This window comes from Pan troglodytes, chromosome 3, assembly GCF_028858775.2.
Source record: "Pan troglodytes isolate AG18354 chromosome 3, NHGRI_mPanTro3-v2.0_pri, whole genome shotgun sequence".
Taxonomy (NCBI): Eukaryota; Metazoa; Chordata; class Mammalia; order Primates; family Hominidae; genus Pan; species Pan troglodytes.
This window is the reverse complement of record NC_072401.2, coordinates 114644484-114666294: the sequence shown is the minus strand read 5'-3', so window position 1 is coordinate 114666294 and position 21811 is coordinate 114644484. Positions and strand designations below refer to the sequence as shown.

General features: G+C 37.8%; 1 protein-coding gene across 50 annotated transcripts in view; it reads right to left on the bottom strand.

The window, feature by feature from the left end:
* The window catches only part of ANK2 (ankyrin 2), a 684795-nt gene that overhangs the window by 190194 nt on the left and 472790 nt on the right, over positions 1-21811 (bottom strand). For all 50 annotated transcript variants that reach the window (XM_054683338.1, XM_063809764.1, XM_054683323.2 and 47 more), the window contains one exon: positions 18292-18393. In XM_054683338.1, coding sequence (XP_054539313.1) covers positions 18292-18393 — 102 coding nt within the window. The remainder of the gene's footprint in view (positions 1-18291; positions 18394-21811) is intronic.

The following is a 21811-nucleotide window of genomic DNA, read 5'->3' as shown; positions in this document are numbered from 1 at the left end:
AAAAACTGTAAAAATTGGTCTTCGGAATCTTACTAAAATCAAGAAAAATGAAGAGGTTATGAGTGCTGAGAAATAAATATTTGATGAATGAAAGAATAAGAAATGTTAATGACATAGGAATCACTATTATATTTTACATTGTACATATATTATATTACAGCATATTTTATTATATTTTACAGATGATGACACTAAAATTCTCAGAAGTCAAGTGATTTGCCTCAAAGATCACTACCACTTATAAGAGGAAGAGCAAAAAATCCAAACGCAGATCTATCTGATTTCCAGACCCATGCTTTTTTATTTAAAATAATTAAATGCTAAACCAGTATTTCAGACTGTAGGTCATGATGCATAAACGGGTCATAAATTCAATCTAATGGACTGCTAATCAGCATGGTTCAAATCATGAAGTAGCATAAAGAAAAACAGAGTGCACTGTGGGTGGACTCTGTTGATTTTGAGGAGTTTTGGTGAAACTTTTTATACACACGTCTGTGTGTGTGTGCACATGCAGGCATGCTCTGGATTGCAAAAAAGAAGTTTAGTCAAGACCTGAGACAGGAGGTCATCTTGGGGAAGTTAGATGTCCTTTTAGATCAAATAAATAAAACATTGGCACTCACAAAGATCACTTAAGGGAGGATAATGGACATTTAGAAATGGTTTTGTTGGACCTGGATGGCAGGTTGATAGATGCGGCAAACCACCATAGCACACGTATACCTACGTAACAAACCTGCACATTCAGCACATGTATCCCAGGACTTAAAGTAAAATTTTTTTAAAAAGAAAAGAAATGGTTTTGTTGGTAGACTTATTTGAGTTTTCTGAACTTAATTTTCATTTTAGATGGGTGTTGTGATGCAAATAAAAGGACTGACAATGGGATGAAGCAGAATTCTTCATTTTGAGAATATTGGCTAAATCGTGTCCACATTTGGGGTTCTGAGAGGGACGGTGGCAGAGTGAAGAACACGGGCACAGGGCAAAAGGAAATCTGAGCTCCCGTGCTGTCTCTCCAGTCCTAACAATAGGATTTAAGGTTTCTTCAATAGTAAAAAAGGGAAATGTCCTACTTTGCCTACCTCAGATAGTTATTTAAGAGTATCAAACAATGTAGGTTAATTCTGTTTGTAATTTATGAAGTAAAAAACAAATGTAAGGTATTATTACTTCCCAGTTATATGCAAACGGTAATACATGTATATATTCCTGCTCTCCCCATCCACAGCCCTGCCAATGTTTCATCACTAAGATTTGGCTAAATGTGATGAGATGAATTGAGCATTTTTGAGTTCAACATACGTTTACATAGGCTAGCAAAAGTATTAATGTATGCAAAAGTGATGTTTTTTTTTAAGTATTTTGAATTACAATAAAACCTAGGAAGTAGATGGGTAAAAGGAGCTTGGTTTATTAGTAGTCACCCTTGTCAATAATTTAAAGAGTTGCAATTTTACTACTGAACACTTCAACTCTATTTATTTATTTATTTATTTATTTAATTTTTTGAGATGGAATTTTGCTCTTGTTGTCCAGGTTGGAGTGCAGTGGTGCAATCTCGACTCACTGTGCAACCTCCGCCTCCCAGGTTCAAGCGATTCTCCTGCCTCCATCTCCCGAGTAGTTGGTATTACAGGCACATACCACCACACCTGGCTAATTTTTTTGGTATTTTTAGTAGAGACGGGGTTTCACCCTGTTGGCCAGGATGGTCTCAAACTCCTGACCTCAGGTGATCCTCCCACCTTGGCCTCCCAAAGTGCTGGGATTACAGGCGCGAACCACCATACCCAGCCTCAACTCTCCTATGTAAATGCCATTTTCATGTGGTCTCTCATTTCTTTGGTTAGATTAATTTTTATAAGATTACATAGGTAAATTATTTCTTTAGTAGTTGGCTTAACATGTATAAGAAGAAAACATTTCTATAAGGCTCAAAGAAGAAAAATTATTTGAACTACTTATTATAATAGTCATGGTTTAAAGGAATGTAAAAATTAAATTTAAAAGTGAGTGGCAAATCATTTAAATAATAGCTAAAATGTATCAGAGTTTATTCTTCTGTGTCAGGTTGTGTTCTAAGTGCTTAATTGCATTAATTCATATAATCCTGAACTGAACATTCTGAGTTATCAACTACCTGGTGATTCTGGCTCAGAAACTGCACTTTTAAACCTCCTCCCCTTTTTGCCTCCCTGGCCTCCGTAACACAAAAACCAATGGCCTCTGCATCATAATCCTATTTTATTTTCTTTAGACATCAACTTCTCATTAGCTCTGTTTTTTAATAGAAAATATCTCAGTCTCTAAAAATTATTTCTTTTAGGTTTGTAGATATTTAATGTCCAAATACATCAAAATTAGAAAAAAAAAACATTAAAATGAATTGTAGAATGTTATGGTGTCAAATGCATGCGAAGCTCAGCATTTAAAAGTGAATTCTAGGCAGGTGCAGTGGCTCACGCTTATAATCCGAGCACTTTGGGAGGCCGAGGCGGGAGGATTGCTTGAGCCCAGGAGTTCAAGACCAGCCTTGGCAACATAGAGAGCCCTGTCTCTACAAAAAATGAAAACTAAAAAATTAGCCGGACTCAGTGGTGTGCACCTGTAATCTCAGCTACTTGGGAAGCTGAGGCTGCACTCCAGCCTGGGTGACAGAGCAAACCCTTTGCCTCAAAATGAGTAAATAAATAGATAAATAAATAAATAAAAGTAAATGCTAAGTAAAAATGGAGCAAAGGGTTTAGAATGGTTTCTCCCTTAAGTTTTTTTTTTTTACAGTAACAAAATTCTGTGTTTCTAAGATCAGATGACAAGTATTAACAAAATTCTGTGTTTCTAAGATCAGATGACAAGTAATAAGAGTATAATTTCTAGAAGTTTTTAAAGATACAATCCAAAAGACTAGGTCTTAGTTCTGCATGTTTATCACTGACTCGTTTAACATTTCAATGAACCCATCTTAAAAGAGGGCATTAAAAACCTGAACTTTCTCCTACTGACATAGAATTTATCAAGGTTGGCAAGCAGGGGAAGGAGTATGTACCATGAAACAAGAGAATTCTCTAGTGAGACAGCCAGAAGTGGAGATGCCTCCAGGCACCAACGGTGACATCGGAATTGAGAAGAAAGAGGTAGCAGGACCTCGAAGGAAAGGAAGCAAAAAGGGAGGCTAGAACTAAAGAAATTCCACAGCAGATTCCAGTGTGTGCCCTATCCTCCTGCTTCTAATGAGGCACAAGTAAAGAAACATTTTTGAACAAAATACTAAACTCGGATAAAACATGATACAGAGTTTTCAAATTAGTAGACTAGGGATAGCTTAAATTCAATAAATAGTAACTAAATTCAAGTATTCACATACTAAAACATTTGTTGACTATTTATTGTTTGCTAAACATTGTGCTGGAAACCAAGTCTATATTTCAAGGTATCAATATAAAAGTTTGGTAATATTATTAGAGCATTACAATGACTTCCGATCTTCTCCACATTTTTAATAATTTTAATTAAAAATAAGCCAAATTTGGCATGCTGGACACTGTGGGAAGAGAGAGGAGGGAGCATTAGACAATAAAAGCTTTGAAGAGTCTTCTAAATAACACCCTGGTACTCTGTTTTCCATCATTATAAAATAATTCCTATAAATGGTGTTTGGTATCAATTTCAGGTATGTCTGAGACACACAAGCTGGCTTAGTCACTTTCTCCTCTGAGCAATCATAAAATTTGGTTCTTTTAACCAATTTATTGTATTTGCGTGTTTCCTGTTTATCTTCCCAACAAGGCTTCTTTTTCATGAGAAATGGTCAAATTTTATTAATATTGGTAACCTCTACACCTAATATAGTACCTGGCACAAAAAAAGGTGCACTTCAATAATGTTTGTACAATAAATGGGCTTAATTAATAATGTGTACAGTATGAAGGTAAATAGGAGTTTGCTTAATTCACCCAGGTACTCTACATTTTGTCAGCAAATGCAAGTCAGTGCATGAACAAATCAGGTATAAATATATCCACCTTTGGAAACAAAATCAGGAGACATTCACTCTCTGAGGCCCAAATTGGTTACCATTAACACATACAAGGGGAAACTAGATTCTGAAGGAAGGACTTAATTTAAATAGCCTTTGTTATTAAGGATCTCAGAGTTCAATGACAATTTTTAAATTTTACATGTTTATTTTAGTGCCAATCTGAAACACATTAATAGAAGCATATTCTGGGTCATCTGGATAATCATATTTAATTAACATTTAGTAATTTTTTGTTCTTGGTCATGCTTCTGATTGTGTTGATTTCAAGGAATCACTTAAAGAGAACATTCAAATTTTGATGCAGTTTTTCTCAAACTGAGGCACACAGATGTATTTTCTTAGGGGACCAAAAGAAGTTTCCCCCTATAAGTAGAAGAAATGCTGTCTTAAGAGTTGGTTTGTAAATAGAACCTGATACTATGTGGGTCTTTCCATCTAGAAAGCAGAGTGGATGCTTAAGGAGGCATGACTAGAACCTTCCTAAGTATTAGAAGCTTTCCTGTGTCCCATAGGACTATAAATTATCTAAAAGAAATTATAACAATTAATTAGAAACTTTAGAGCCAAAATCAAAAGGAATATACTTGTTAGTACTTGTCCAGAATTTGTCCATCCAGCTACTCTTGTGTGGGTGAAATAATCATTTGTGGCTAGCCTAACTTTGCTAACCAAATTCTATCTAAATATAACCATCAGAGCCATAATTTGGTTTCTTAAATGAGTGTGCACAACACAATTGATTTTCATATGTATCATTTGAGGCCCCAATCATCTCCTTTTAAAGTAGAGAAGGTTGTGAAGATTATACATATGTACATATGTATATATGCACACACACTATGTAACACATACACTGTAGCACAGTGATAAGGATGTAATAGGCATGCAATAAACTATTATTTGATATAACAGGTATTATTACTTCCCACTTCATTAATGGATAATTTGAGATTCAGAATGATTTAAGTGGCTGGCCCAATGTCCACTCAATCATTCATTTATCAAATATTAATTGGATATCTATTATGTGTCAATTCTGGGTCTTGTTCTTTCCAACACTGTGCTCCTGTCGTTATATGACACTGAAGCTTAAATTCTAGTTTATAAATCATTCTTTGAAATAGGTTCATGTAAGCCAGCGATAGTGTCTCTCCCTGGTAAGTTTAATTTTAACCCTGTTTATATTTGTATACTCTGTGAGCTTTTCTTTGTAAACCCCTCAAATTTCCTGTGTTGCTAAAGTTCCAAGTTCCCAGTTTGCCGGACTTGCTTTCCTGTCTGCATATTGCAAAATTGCTAGCTGGGGACACAATTGGTTAATAAGAAACTAGTGCCTTTTTTAAGATGCAAAAATTTCACTAAAAGTAGAGTTGCTAAAAAGGGCCAAAGTGACCATTAGTTTGGCATCCAGACTTATAATTCCAAGGGAACTTGAACAACAAATCTCTTGAAAAACTTCTGATGGTTACTTTGGATGAGAAACTATATTCTCAACTTTCTGATAAATGGTTTTCTCTGCCTGCTTCCCTCCTCTAACTCCCATAGGCACTGTTGCTGTCTTCCTTTATTCCTCAAAGGAAATATCACACTGCAAATTCTCTTTTTCCCAAGGGCAGTAACAGCCTTCACTGACTGCAGCAATGACTGCATACCCACTAAGGTGCAGGGATTTATTTCAAACTTTCCCCTCTGCCCACTCCAGCCTGCATAAAGAGCTTTCTTTTTTTTTTTAAGTAATGACAGTTTAGGGGGTGGGGTGGGGTGTGGAATGGGGAAGTGTCCTTATGCCCCACGGTGTGCCTTTATGGGCTCTTGCTCATCTGCATCTTGGTCTCTTTTATCCTACCCGGAAGACCTTTCATTTCTGAGTAAAAAGGTAAAAAATGAACAGAGTATGGGGACTAAAAACAACTGCCACATGAGGCTCTACACTTGCACATATGCAGCTTCATTCACAGACAGTTGCTCTGATCATGCCCACATCAATCTGACAACCACTGCTTAATTCTGACGAATTCTCTTCTACACAAATTCCCTTTTTTATAAGAAGAGAATCCCCAATTTGAAGAAGTTGCCATTTTAAAATAAGGTTTCCTTTTTCTTTTCTTCTATGTATTCCATAAGAGAAGAGGCCTTGAAAAGACTAGAGATCGTAGGATTTGTTTACTTCTTTGCAATCATCAATACAGAGAGAGAGAGTGAGTGAGAGAGAGAGAGAGAGACGGGAAGATATCCAGGAGGGCAGGGAGGGATGGGTGGGAAAGTACTGGGAAACCTCTACAGAGGGAAGAAAAGACTGTTTAAAATCTTTTTTCAGCCTTTTTGCCCTGGATTTTCTTCATCTTCATGGATTTACCTATCTTTGGTCTTTGATGTTGCTGACCTTCAAATGGGGTTTTTGTGTGGACGACCTTTTTGTTGATGTTGATGCTATTCCCTTCTGTTTGTTAGTTTTCCTTCTAACAGTCAGGCCCCTCTGCTGCAGGTCTGCTGGAATTTGCTGGAGGTCCACTCCAGATTGTTTGCCTGGGTATCACCAGCAGAGGCTGCAGAACAGCAAAGATTCCTGCCTGTTCCTTCCTCTGGAAGGTTGATCCCAGAGGGGCACCTGCCAGATGCCAGCCAGAGCTCTCCTGTATGAGGTGTCTGTCAGCTCCTGCTGTAAGGTGTCTCCCAGTCAAGAGGCATGGGAGTCAGGGACCCACTTGAGGAGGCAGTCTGTCCCTTAGCAGAGCTCGAGGGCTGTGCTGGGAGATCCACTGCTCTCTTCAGAGCTGGCAGGCAGGAACATTTAAGTCTGCTCAAGCTGTGCCTTCCCTATTTAACACATGGTGTTGGGAAAACTGGCTAGCCATATGCAGAAAACTGAAACTGAACCCCTTCCTTACACCTTATCAAAAATCAACTCAAGATGGATTAAAAATTTAAATATAAGACCTAAAACCATAAGAACCCTAGAAGAAAACCTAGGCAATACCATTCAGGACATAGGCATGGACAAAGACTTCATGACTAAAACACTAAAAGCAATGCCAACAACAGCCAAAATTGACAAATAGGATCTAATTAAACTAAAGAGCTTCTGCACAGTGAAAGAAACTTTCATCAGAGTAAATAGGCAACCTACAGAATGGGGAAATAATTTGCAATCTGTTCACCTGACAAAAGGCTAATATCCAGAATCTACAAGAAACTTAAACAAATTTACAAGAAAAAAACAATGCCATCAAAAAGTGGGCAAAGGATATGAACAGACACTTCTCAAAAGAAGACATTTATGTGGCCAACAAACATATGAAAAAAAGCTTATTATCACTGGTCATTAAAGAAATGCAAATCAAAACCACAATGAGATACCATCTCACACCAGTTAGAATGGCTATCACTAAAAAGTCAGGAAACAACAGATGCTGGAGAGGATTTGGAGAAATAGGAGCACTTTTACAGTATTGGTGGGAGTGTAAATTAGCTCAACCATTGTGGAAGACAGAGTGGCAATTCCTCAAGGATCTAGAACCGGATCTAGAACCAAACCATTTGACCCAGCAATCCCATTACTGGGTATACACCCAAAGGATTATAAATCATTCTACTATAAAGACACATGCACATGTATGTTTATTGCAGCACTATTCACAATAGCAAAGACTTGGAACCAACCCAAATGCCCATCAATGATAGACTGGATTAAGAAAATATGGCACATATACACCATGGAATACTATGCAGCCATAAAAAAGGATGAGTTCATGTCCTTTGCAGGGACATGGATGAAGCTGGAAACCATCATTCTCAGCAAATTAACACAGGAACAGACAACCAAACACTGCATCTCACTCATAAGTGGGAGCTGAACAATGAGAATATATGGGCACACGGAGGGAAACATCATACACCGGGGCCTGTTGGGGAGTGGGAGGCTAGGGGAGGGATAGCATTAGGAGAAATACCTAATGTAGATGATGGGTTGATGGGTGCAGCAAACCACCATGGCAAGTATATACCTATATAACAAACCTGCACGTTCTGCACATGTATCACAGAACTTAAAGTATAATAATAATAATAAAAGAATTAATGATCAGCAAAAAAACAGAATATGAGAACATCAGTTGGCAAAATCTCAGCTACTGCAAAAGGGCTGGATGATTCTTAAAGGCACAAAGAAAATAACCAGGAGAAAAATGACTAGGCAGGAATGGCAGCTTCACCTCATCTCACACACCACCTGTGTTTGTAGTGCATACTGGAAGAATTGCAGCGAGTACATATTTGCATTAAGATCTTTCCTCTCTTTGTCTCCAACAGCAAAAATCAAGATGGGACTCCTGAACTCTACAGACTCCTGGAGAGATTCCCCCAACTTCTTTCTCCAGACAGTCTCCACAACGTCACAATTGCTATCTGCTTGGGACTGTCAGGGCTAAACTTATCATGTCCTCTATCCCTGTTTATGATAGTCACCAACTCCACCATCATCCCTGCAAATCTTGTCCCTCTCCACTTCTGTATACCTCCTTTTCTGATTCTGTCTCCTATCACTTCCCTTTCCCCAAAACTCCCACACTGATCCTTTAGAATGCATGGGTGTAGTCATTAGCAAATACTCTGGGCTAAATCTGTTCTCTAAATATCCCTTTTAAGCTTCTTGCTCTAACTAGAATCCAAAGACACTGCTTTCCTGAAGTCTACTCAAGTGATGCATACTTCACTTGAGTAGACTTCAGGGAAGCAGTGTCTTTGGATCTCGTATTCCTATTAATCACTGAACTTGGGGGAGCTATATTTTGCTTCTTGCTTCTCACCACTCTTTTAAACTATTTTTCTTCCTCCTTTTTTTAAACCTCCTGATGTCATCAGCCTGTATCCTCTTGATGCCATTCCTTGTCCCTTGAAGATTTTAGCTTCTAGCTCACTGCCACTTTCTCCTACATATACACAGGTGACTCTTCCAAAACTCCAGGTGTTCAGGTTCTTGAATTCCTCAATGATTCCTTCTTTTCTCTACCTTATCCGCTCACTTCCATGGTCACATTCTAGACATTTTCCTTTCCAATAATTATAAACTTCCTCTAGTATTTCAATTTTAAGCATCCAACCCTCTGAACACCACTTACTCTCTTGCTAATCTACTCATCCAACTCCAGAAATCCTTCAATCCTTAATAGTTAGAGCATATCCATCTTTTCACGGTGCCCACTTATCTCCTCACTTGGCATGAATCCTATGCATAGTCTTTATCGTTATTTTATTCATTACCTTATATGCATCCTCAGTTCCCTTGTGTTTCTCTAGTTCTGCCATATGTGTTTAGCTAAACCACATTCCTGGCTATATATAACTCTCCATGTGATCCCATGTCTGAATGTAGCTGCAGAAGAACACACACACATGCCACCTCCACTCACTTTAAATTCCTGATCATGATGCTCAAGCAGACCCTTCATGCTGCCTGCCAATCATACTGTCTTACCCTCAATTGCTATCTCTCCCACTCTCCTGGATTATTATTTCACACCTTCTCCCTCCTCCACCTCCATCCCCTCCTCTCCTATCTTTACTCTCAGCTGATAACCTAGAATCATATTTCGCTGAAAAAAACAGAAGCAATTAGAACTTCCACCCCACAACCAGCTCCCAGCACGGCACCCACACCACTTCCTGCTCCTCTGCCCATACATCTTTCCTTTTCCTGAACTATCCACGATTCTAGCAAAAGCCAGTCCCTCCACTTGTGCACCAAGCTCCATCCCCACTTCTCATCAACTCAAGGACACCATCCAGTAATTCTCCCATCTCTCTCTCTCTCTCAAATTATTTATTTTTCCTTCCCTGTTGATATTTTTCCATCAACAAAACAAAGCTATTATTTCTTTCCTATTACAAAGAAAGCCTTCTTGATTCCACTTCCTCTTCCAGCTACTTTTCTCATTCTCTTCTTTCTTTTATAGCCCTTGAAGCAGTCCTTGGTCTGCCCGTCATCCATGGAATGAGCTCCAGTCCAGCTTTCACGCCTCCACTCCACCAAAATTGCTATGATCAAGTCACCAGTTTCCATCACATTACTAAGGCTGTTGTTCAGTTCCTCAGCTTATTGGATCAACAGCATTTTACAGAGTTTATCATTTCATCTATCTGAAAATAATGTTTTCACTCGGCTTCTAAGAAATCACCACTTCAGGTTTTCCTCCTACATCCCTGGACACTCTTTCCCATTCTCCTTGATGGCTTCTCCTCTTCCTGACCTCTAAATATTGTAGTACTCCAGGGTCAAGCCCCTGAACCTATTCTATTTTTCATAAACTCTCTCTCTTTTGGTGACCTCATGCAGTACCACGGTTTTGAATACTATCTATACACTGGGTATGCCAAAATGTATACTTCAGGCCAAAATCTTTTTTCTGGACCGTAGAAAATTCATATATCCAACTGCCTACTGAATATCTTGGATATCACACAAACAAATCAAACTTAACATGTTCAAAACTGACCTGCTGAGTATTCCCTCAAACCTGCTCCTCACACAGTCTTCCCCGTCTCAGTTAATAAAACTTCAGCTCTCATTCTTTCCATTGTGACCTCAACCCTCATGCTTAATTCCTCTTTTGCCTTCATCCTACATTAACTCCATCAACAAAATCAGCTGTATTTTTGAAATGTATCTAGAAACCAGCCACTTCTCACCAATTCTCCTACCTGTTGTTCTACTGTAAAACACCTCACACTTCTCACCTAAAGTATCACAAAAGTGTTCCCTGCTTCTGCCCTTGTTCCCTTTCAGCCTGAGCCTTACTATTAAGACTTGTCAGCGTATGTCACTCTCCCACTAAAAACCCTCTAATCACTTCTCTGCTCATTCGGAATTAAAGCCAAAGTTCTTAAAATAGCCCACAAGGCCTTACATGACCCGATGCTGCTTTCTGCTCTCCCCAACCTCCTCCTACGCTTCCCCTCCCTCGTTCTACTCCAGGCAGGCTTGCTTCCTTGCTGGCCCTTGAACATGCCAGCATGCTCCTTCTGTGCGGTTCTCTCACCTGTCAAGCCTTCTTCTAAAGTGTGCTCCCTCCACAGCATACACGGCCTCCTTGCTCAATTTCTTTAGGTTTTCTTCTGTCCATCCCCTCTAAAGTGACACACCGCTCCCATTCCACCCCTCTCTCCTTCTCCCCTGCTGTATTTTCCTCCATATCACTTACTGCCTTTTCTTCTCTCAGGTTGTAGATTGTGAGCTTTATGAGAGCAGAGTTTTTGTCTCTCTGCACTGCTCCATCCCCAGCACCTAGGACAGAGCCTGCCACTGAGTAAACACACAATACATGTTTGAGTAAGTAGATGAACAAATAGCGTGCCTGAGTTCAGACTGGCAGAAAAAAATGCTGCGATTCTACTATCTGAGATGAGCTAGGAAGAGTGGAGTGGCTGCTTGGAGTCAGGTATTAAAATCCATGTCGCTTAGCCATAGAAAGAGAGTGTTCAAGAGAATTTCCAGATTATAAAGTGTTCTGTTCCGATCTAAACCACTGCGGAGAGTACTTAATAAGACAGTCATAGAAATAATTTGCATGAAGCTACTCCCAGCATTTTTAAAATGAAAGAAGAGTCACATTTCAAAATCTTCATAAACCTGTCTAATTGTAAACAGAATGAATTTTTTAGAGCTGGGGGCAAGTAGTTGATGAAAACTCTCTACTGGATTTACTTTACATTGAGCAAATATCAACAAGTAAACTAAAATTTCTAAGTACTCAAAATATTAGACAGGTGTTACTCAATTCTAACCTGAATCAGCACTACCCAGTATAGAGCAAGGACCAGCACTGATGCATCGAAAGAGATTACAGGATGGCACAGAATCCAAAACCACATAACCAGAACCAGATGGAAACATCACCTTTTGCTTCTTCTAAATGAGGGGTCAATAATAAGCATTTAGCTATATAGTTATATTTTTGCATATATATTTGTGCCTAATTTAACTGGTTAGAAAACTGTATATAGCTCATTCCATGTTCCATTAATTCCATGAATTTAATTCTCCCCTATTCATTTTTGTTGTTTTTATAAGGTCCCAGGCTAATAGAATTGTTTTTAGTATTTTTAAAGAGAAGTCTAAACCAGATGAACCCAAATGGCATTTGTGAAAAAGATTTTAGTTCCAGATAAATATTTCAGTTTAATGCAACCCAGATAAATAGTAACTTTACCAAATTGCTACTAGTCATAATTTTTTTCTATTTGGTGATACAGGCTATGGCAATACCTTTTATGTTCTGTCCTGCTTGTGCGAATCAGTGCTACTTTTGCTAAAGCTTAGGTTGAGAATCAATATTAAAAAATTACATTATTATAATAAGCATCATTTTCACTAGTATTTATTGAGTACTTGCTCTGCCAAGCATTTTGCAAACATTTCACTTAATCATCAAAACAACCCTAAAACTTCAGTGTTGTTATGCTCACTCCAGTTGAGAAAACTCAGGCCTGCAGAAGCTGACTGCCGAGGGTCACTCAGCTGGTAAGTGGGGAAAACTAGAATTTGGTTTCCAGCATCCACATTGTTAATGTGACTTCCAAATATGCTTCATGGTCTGAGTCATACTGTGTGAGCATATGCTAAAGTCATTGTTGAGTGTATCTTCTTGTTGCTAAAGGTCTGCTATTTGAGGAACATTAATATTGTTTTGAAAATGGTGCTTCGACCTTGCCTTCTGTTTATAAAAAAGGAAACACAGGATTTAACTGATAATTTTGCACCTTTAAACTCCAATGGTAAAAGGCCAAGGCCAAAATTCAGGGCATTTTAAGACCTGTTAATCACTGGTATCATATCCAGGATTGTATTAAATAAATGCTAAGTGATAGTCTTTCATTTTGAAGTCACTATAGTGAAACTAATAAATTGTATACATGATGAAACTTTCTGAAACTACTGAGGTTTTTATTGACTTGTAACTGGCTACAAACTTTTATTAAAATACTATACAGTTTATTTTTAATGTCCACATGTTAATCTTGTTTGTAACAGTATTAAGTTATGCAGAATTACTAAATAGGGAATAGGTAAGAAAGTAAGTCTTTATGAGTTTCAGAAATAAATTGAACGCTAAGATTTATTTTCTCTTCTAAATGTACAAGAGATAATACGGTAAAAAGATGACTGGTGTAATCTTTTAAAGAAAATAAAAGTTAACCATTTTGTAATCATTTAAAAAAGAAAAATGAAAACTTGACATTCTTTTAGAGTATTTTCGTGTGCCAAATTTATGAATTTTCCCCATATCATTTAAATAATTAAAAGCAAAATAGTATTTGGGAATTACATTTTAAACTTCTCATGGTAGTTGTGAAACCAATTTTATAAAGAAAAAACATTGATTCAAATTTCAGTTTAAGGAATCTTAGCACGCCAACACATGTGATATTTTTGGAAAGCTGGTGCAGCCCAGATTGCCTTTCATTGAGAAATGCAACAGAGTACAGAAAGTCCTGGTTTCTACATTACATATTGTAATGCTCCCTAGAAACTCAGGCTTAGCAGCAAACTAGAGGATACATTTTCTTTTCTTCTTTCATATGCCATATTAGCTTTGAATATTGTATACTTAGAAATAGCAATAGTTTGGCTGAATAGTTGTCTCTTTTACTTTCCTGGGTATTTAGAAATCATTTCCTGTTCTATATTGTATTTGAGTGTTAGTAGAAATCCTGGTGGTGGTGCTCTTTGACTTAAAAGATCCTGTAACCACCTATGAATAAAGTTATTTTTATATTAGCAGTAGTAGATTAAAAATAAGTTTTGAGCTTTAAGATAAAGGACATCACCACTGTATTACTTTGAAGGGCAGCTCCAAATAGCTACTCAAAAAGATATCCTGCAGCAGAAAAAAGCTTGGACATGGGACACAGACAGATCCATGTGGCCCTGGGAATGTCACTTAACCACTGTGGGCCCAGTTTCTACATTTGTAAACTTGAACTAATCCCTGTCTCTCAATATTTCATCTCAGTTGACTGATAAGACATCACATGTAAAGCCCCAGCACAAAATCTAATACATAGTAGCTAAGCAGGTAACATTAGTCACTGTATTTCCCTAATCTTTATTTAATTAATATACTGCCTTGAATAGTATTAATAAAAATACAGAACCAGCATGAGACTGCATTTACTTTGGGGAATTTTTTTTTTTTTTTTTTTTTGAGACGGAGTCTCACTCTGTTGCGCAGGCTAGAGTGCAGTGGCACAATCTTGGCTCACTGCAACCTCCACTTCCCTAGTTCAAGCAATTCCCCCACCTCAGCCTCCCAAGTAGCTGGAATTACAGGTGCCTGCTGCCACGCCCTGCTAATTTTTTTGTATCTTTAGTACAGACGGGGTTTCACCATGTTAACCAGACTGGTCTCGAACTCCTGATCTCAGGCAATCCACCCGCCTCCTGGCCTCCCAAAGTGCTGGTATTACAGGTGTGAGCCACTGCGCCCGGCCTGTTTTATTTATTTATTTTTTTAAGAGACAGGGTCTTACTCTGTCACCCACTCAGGCTGAAGCGCAGTGACACGATCATAGCTAACTGCAGCCTGGAACTCCTGGGCTCAAGCAATCCTCCTGCCTCAGCCTCCCACTGTAATCCCAAAGTGCTAGGATTAGAGGTGTGAGCCACCACACCTGGCCTTGCATTTACTTTATACCTGGCGAGTCAGGGAATTGAAGAGAATCAACCTCATATTTTGAGTGTAAGTCAATTTTAATTTGTATAATTCTTGGTGAATTATATACAGTAATTGTAATTAGAACACATGTACCTTAGAAACTCCTTTTACATTTCATAATTTAACTTACATTGCAACCCAGGGGTATAAGCATTGAATGTATTGTTTTTATCCTGTTTTACAAGTTAGAAAAATGTCACTTTCTAAAGTGAACTGACTTCTTCAAAGTAGAGATGAAACTTGAATTTGAACCTGTGGGCTCTAAATTTTGTGTGGGCTTCATGAGATCATGTTGCCTTCTCACAGAAATAAATGTTCTTTCCTTTTATAGTGACATGTTAGTGGATGGCTGGCCACTATAAGAAAAAGCTAACTCAAGAAGCTAAGATGGTCTATAAATATGATAAGAATTGAGTATTTACTGTTGAGAGATTATTCTTTCTCAAAATAACCCTAAGACCTTTCATACAATTAATGTATTTGTTATACTTCAGTGTGAAGTAGACTTGGTTTGAAATGAGCTTTCTTTTCCTTAGGTTCTCTTTTTTGGCATTATTTATGGTAAGTTTACCTAAATGAACTAATAGTTTCATTGTCTATTCTCTAGCATATTGCAAATTTAGAAAGTTAACAAATTGACATTTAGGGAGTGCATTTAATTTACTTAAAGAAACCTAAGTTTGGCCAGGTGCGGTGGCTCATGCCTGTAATCCCAGCACTTTGGGAGGCTGAGGCGGGCTGATCACGAGGTCAGGAGATTGAGACCATCCTGGCTAACATGGTGAAACCCCGTCTCTACTAAAAATACAAAAAATTAGCCGGGCGTGGTGGCGGGCGCCTGTAGTCCCAGCTACTCAGGAGGCTGAGGCAGGAGAATGGCGTGAACCCCGGGGGACGAAGCCTGCAGTGAGCCAAGATCGCGCCACCGCACTCCAGCCTGGAAACCTAAGTTTACATGAAAAGTATTAAATATTTCATATTCTGCACTATTCACAATAGCAAAGACTTGGAACCAACCCAAATGTCCATCAATGATAGACTGGATTAAGAAAATGTGGCACATATACACCATGGAATACTATGCAGCCATAAAAAAGGATGAGTTCATGTCCTTTGTAGGGACACAGATGAAGCTGGAAACCATCAGTCTCAGCAAACTATCTCAAGGACAAAAAACCAAACACCACATGTTCTCACTCATAAGTGGGAATTGAACAATGAGAACACTTGGACACAGGAAAGGGAACATCACACACCCAGGGCCTGTTGTGGGGTGGGGGGAGGAGCGAGGGATAGCGTCAGGAGATATACCTAATGTAAATGACGAGTTAATGGGTGCAGCACACCAACATGGCGCATGTATACATATGTAACAAACCTGCACGTTGTGCACATGTACCCTAGAACTTAAAGTATAATAAAAAATAAAATAAAATAAAAATAAATAAATATTTCATATTCAACTTCATAAGTATTTTATAGAATAAGTCCATATATCCATATGGGAGTTTGAATGTTCTTTCTTTCTTAAGGTAACTAATGTATCTAAAGTTCAAATTATTTGTCCAAAAGAACACAAAAAAAAAATCAGATAAAATGATTCATAATGAAAAATAAGATGGAGGAATGTAGACACAACATACGAAGATTTTACATATTGGAATACAGTAATTTGGGTCTATTCCACAGGTCAGTGTTAAGAACTATGTAAAGTTCTTGAGATTTTATCTTACCAAAGAGTTAAAAACTAAACCGTTACTGTTTCATAATGCTAGTAGAAGACACAAGTCTTCTGGGTGAGAAACAAAGGACGTTGTAATTCAGAGCAAAAGCAGTAGCCAAGTGTCAGCCTGTTGCTTATACCAGTTCCCTATCCCTTTCTTCCCCCATATCTAACAGGGTTGACACAAAGGACCAATGACGGATGCCCATACATGTGAGTTGTGTTAAAGAAGAACACTGACCTTGGGGGATTCATACAGGCCTGCTTTGTAGCTAGAGGGAGATATCGCCTAATCCCTCAAGGTTGCTCACTGCGAGCACCACCCTGAGAAATAGCCCAGATAAAAAGCAATCCCAAAGTCTTTCATTCTTGTTATTCCCAAAAGTATCTGCAGGACTGCTCAGGGCCACAGCAGAATGCCTTTCCCAACATCAAGTAGCTCTCAACATGTTTTCATGGTAAGAGACACACTCCCCTAAAATATGAGAAATATTGACATCAGTGACAATGCTCTTTATGCCAGTGACTCTGAAGAAGAAGGAGGGAAATCCTGTACCCTTTGCAAAAGCCTGCAGGTGATTTTGAAACAACCACCTCACTGATCTGGGAATTGGTAGCCATATAGGGTAGCCATAGAAGTTTGGGGAGGAAGGAAGTGTTGTAATCTTATTTTTATTTTATTTATTGCTTAAGGCATTATGTGGAGAATTGATCAAAGTGGACAAGACTGAAGACAGAATCTAGTAAGAAGGCTGTTATGACAACTCTGTTAAGTACCACAAGGTGATCCGAGCTCATGTAATCTGGATGCAGAAGGTGAACAAAGAGAGGAGTGCTGGGCTGGAGAGGGGGAAAGATGAGGAACGGGAAACAGTTGGGTTGGAATGGCACATTGGTGAGGAAATCAGCAGGTAGGAATTAGGGAGTACAGTAAGTTTGAGGATAAGATACCAGGCTCAGTTTTTGAAAAGTTGTTTTTGAAAGATTTATTAATTTCAGTGGTCTATAAAGTAAACATAACTGGGTTCAATATATACCAGGATGTAGAAAAAGGAATTTATATATAATTTAGAATCCAGTAGTGACATGTACCTCCTTTTAACTTAAAATAAGCCAGAATTATTCACTTCCTAGTTAGGTCTCTGTCAAACACACACACACAACACACAACACAACATTTAGCATTGAAGTGAATACTGCAGTCCACTAGACACTTTAATTCATGATGTAAAAATCTTACTCAAAAATAGCACAAAAATGTCAACGTTGGTACCAAATAATATCCAAAGTGTATAATATTCTCTAAAGTCCTTATCAAATGGACATGATGAATGGATACATCATTTACAATAATAATTTCAAATTATTCTCATTATGAGCCATATTTTAAAATTAATTAGGAGAACATTTTATCCTCTTATTTCTCTATACTAAATTGTAATAATCAGTTTCCCATGAGTAAAGTGCATATAGTCAAGAAGGAAAGAAGCCAAGATCTGGATTACTAGATGATAAATGAGAAGTAAAACATCATTCTTGGTCAAAATTCCAGCTAAAGGTGGCCCAAATCATTTCACAAACAAAATTGACATTCAGTTGTTGTTTTTGATCTATCTGCTTTTTCAGCAACATTAGCTCTAGATACAAACATCTGATACTTGAAAAGTTGGTAAGGGGGCAAAAAATGGGATTTCAGAAGTCTGAGTCACTGATATTTTAGTTATTTTTAATAAAGACAAAAATAATCTTGGGCTCTGAGAATGTAATGAGTGTTCCTTCGTTGCACAACACAGAGCTAGCTGCCATGTTCTTACCTGATTGCAGGTATTGATGTCTATGCCCCCCTTCAGATATTCCACGACTTTGTCCAGGTTGCCTGCTCTGGCAGCACGGAGGAAACTTGCATTGCTGTCAGACTGCGAGAAAAATAAAAGACCTTTAATGAACTATTGATGAAATAGAAATGTATCCAATACAGAAAGACAAGAATGTTTACACTGAAGTCAGAAAAGCTTTAGTTGGAAAAATTTCAATAATACGGAGTTTAAAACATTGAATAATCATTCACTATATAAGGTAGCAACTTCACAATATTTCTAGAGAGTTGTCTAAGTACATTAAAAGTCAACATTTTAGAATATAAAAGAACCATTAAAATGGAAATAATTGTTACTGCTTTATTCTAAATCTTCAGCCACATTTGAAGACGTGTTGATGCTAGCCTCAAGTACTGCTATTACTCATTCATTTTAGCTTCAAGATTCTAGTGACTTTATACTGAGCTAACCTCAAGTCAAAAAAGAATCAGAAAGCTAAAGAAATTAAAGCTACTGGGTTTTTTTCTTTCTCTTTCTTTCCTGTTGGTTTTCAGATGCTTCTGAGAGAGAACACTGAGTATGGGTCACTTGGCAGTCATCTGGTCTCATTAGAAGGGAATAACAAAAAGCTCCGAGGGTGCTTTGAGGAAAGGGGATAGCACTACTTCGCAGGTGTGGACTGGGCTGATGCAAATTTTGTGATCCCAGTGATTCTGGATAAACATGATTAAATTTAAACCACCTGACATAATACCAGACTAAAATCTTTTGGTAAAGATGATCACTCTGGATGGAAACTGCTTTTTAAGTTTCTCATCTTCCCACACTCCTCTCAAAATCAGATGCTGGGAGACTCAGCTCAATTCTGCCCGTGAAAAGTCTGAAGAGAGTTGCTCCAGATGCACAGTTACAATCACACGGCCCCCTGGCTTGGTTATAAACTCTGACTTTTAAACCTTAACATAATAATGATGATAAACTTTTGTTGGGTTTCAAGACACCTGCATAACTGTTATAATTTTTTGTCATATAATATCTGACTAAAGAGAAAATGGAGGCATGAAAAGGGACACAATTTACCTATTAGGAATTGAGATGAAGGTTTGATGACTCTTAATCAAACATTCTCCTCACTAGGCTACACTGCCTCCCTCCCTCAAACAAAGTACTTGGCAAGAACCTCTTGGCACACTCGGTCAGAGCTATTTATTATGATCCATGGTGATGTACAGAGATAGAAATGGAAGTATTTTCTCTGGGAGTTTCAAATATGGAATTACTTGCATACTGTTAAAATGATTTACACATGGGAAGACTGAAAACCATAGAACTAAGTTACCTCACTTTTAACCCAAATACCAAGTGGCTTATATGTTTATAAATGAGATAGATTATTAAGAGTTGAAAGGTGTGACTGAAATCTATACATCCAGAATTCATGCCCTGATTCTTTAGAAATCCATCATCATATGATTAATCTCACACTGTTCTTCACTCTTCATCCTTCCTGAAGCCTGTACCAATGGCAGAGTGCCCCCAAGAATATCTGCAATGCTGCAGCTACTGAACTGTGACTCGTTTTTAAATGCCTATTCTATGAAATTTATTTTGCTGTTTGCAGCATATGCTAAATTCCAAGAGGATTTCCTACCTTCAGGTTTGTTGTCACAGCACTTAAAAGTGAGTTATAATACTGTGTATTATGTTATATTAATATCTCACAAGAAACATTAATTTTACTATAAAACAACAAAAATTAAATAGTATTAGGTTACAGATATAAAATACGAACATATTATTCCTGTATATAAAGTTTTTCCAAAACAAATCTGTGTGCTATATATTATATTAGAGGTTGTTCCTAGAAAGTACTTCCAATTTGTACATAAAGCAGATGCTTATAGGTAACATTTACTGAGTGTTTAGTGGGTAAGGAACAGAGCTAAAGGAGTCACATGTATTATATCACAAATACAACAATACTATGAGAAAAAAACTATTCTTATGCCCATTTAATAGATGAGGAAAGAGATTTAGAAAGTTTCCAGAGTCACGTATTTACACACATTTATTTAGTGGAAGACCTGAGATTTAATTTATGTTTATCAGTTCAGAGCTGTAAGTTTTATCTGCTATCCTATACCACACCTTCAAAGTATCACAGTGGATATTACTACAGATTCCTAGCCTGTGAGCTCTAGGTTTATTTCACCTGCATTAACCCCAGTTATGCCTTTGGTCTACATATTTACTCCGTAAATCATGGCACTTGCTAAATAAAGTGCCTCAGCTGGAGAGAAAATTCTTGACTGCCATCCCTACCCTCACAACTATCACCCCTCTATACGCACCTAAAAAATTAAGAGCCAATCTGAGATGAACTACTTAGAAACACATTCATGTGAGAATGAGGAAACAGGTGATAAAGGATGCTTTGCATTAAGAAGCCAATTGTCTGTCTCCCTCTACATGCTTAACATGATTAAACTCAGCAAAAGATCAGGTTGCTCTATTGTTCCTATAAAAAAGAATGCTGTGAACAGGTGGAGCCAGAAGAGGAGCCTGACACCAAAGGAATGAAGAGACACCTAGAAACACCAATGCAGCAGCCTGGAGTGGCAATGATGGTCTGATGGGGCCTCAGGTATTGCTGAGGAGTATATAATAGACCATCTTTGAATCTTCTCTGGGAATTGGACATGACATTGAGGATTGCTTTTGCCGTTATAGAGTAACAAAAAGTTTTCATAACTGGTTTTCTCTTTTCATCAAACTTTTAAAAAGTGAATGCATGTCAAAGTTATAGCAAATCCTTAGAATTTTAGCAAACAATGCTCCCAGTGTTCTGAAGGGTCTGGGTCCCATGGAAATGTAATATCTGAGTCATTCTGCCAAGGACCACTTCAGCAGTTGAGTCACAGGAGACTTTTGTGTAAGTTGAATTCTTCTAGAACCCCTTTAAGGGATTTGGTTTCCCCCAAAGTGAGGAAATGCATTAAATGGAAATATTATCATAAAATGGTCCAAGAATGTAAATTCCAAAGACAGAAATAAAATGAGGTTTTAAAAGTTATGTATGAATATTGACATTATTGAAGCCCAAATTTATATGCCTGCATAGAAATACATATTCTTCTCTCCCTTCCACATAGACACAAGCACATCGTACCCTACAATGAGGTCAATCTGTGATTAAGGCCCTTGACACAAGCGCTTTGGATAAAGAGTGGTTAGCCTGGTTATCTTCAATCAATACAGAGATGAAAGAGGATTCAAACATTCAGGGAGAGAGATACAGCAATTTTTACCATGCTGTGTTTCCCAACTGATTATGATAAAAGCAAGAGTTTTAAAATCAAGTATAAGTAGGAGGAAAAGCATGCTTTTAAAATAGACTGTTTTCTTTGCTCAACCAGGAGATTTCACACATAAAAGCAAAATAAAGAGAAAATGAGGCAAAAGCAACTTCTTTGGGAGAAAGTCTCAGACAAATGTAAGACTATCCTCTCTCTGCTTT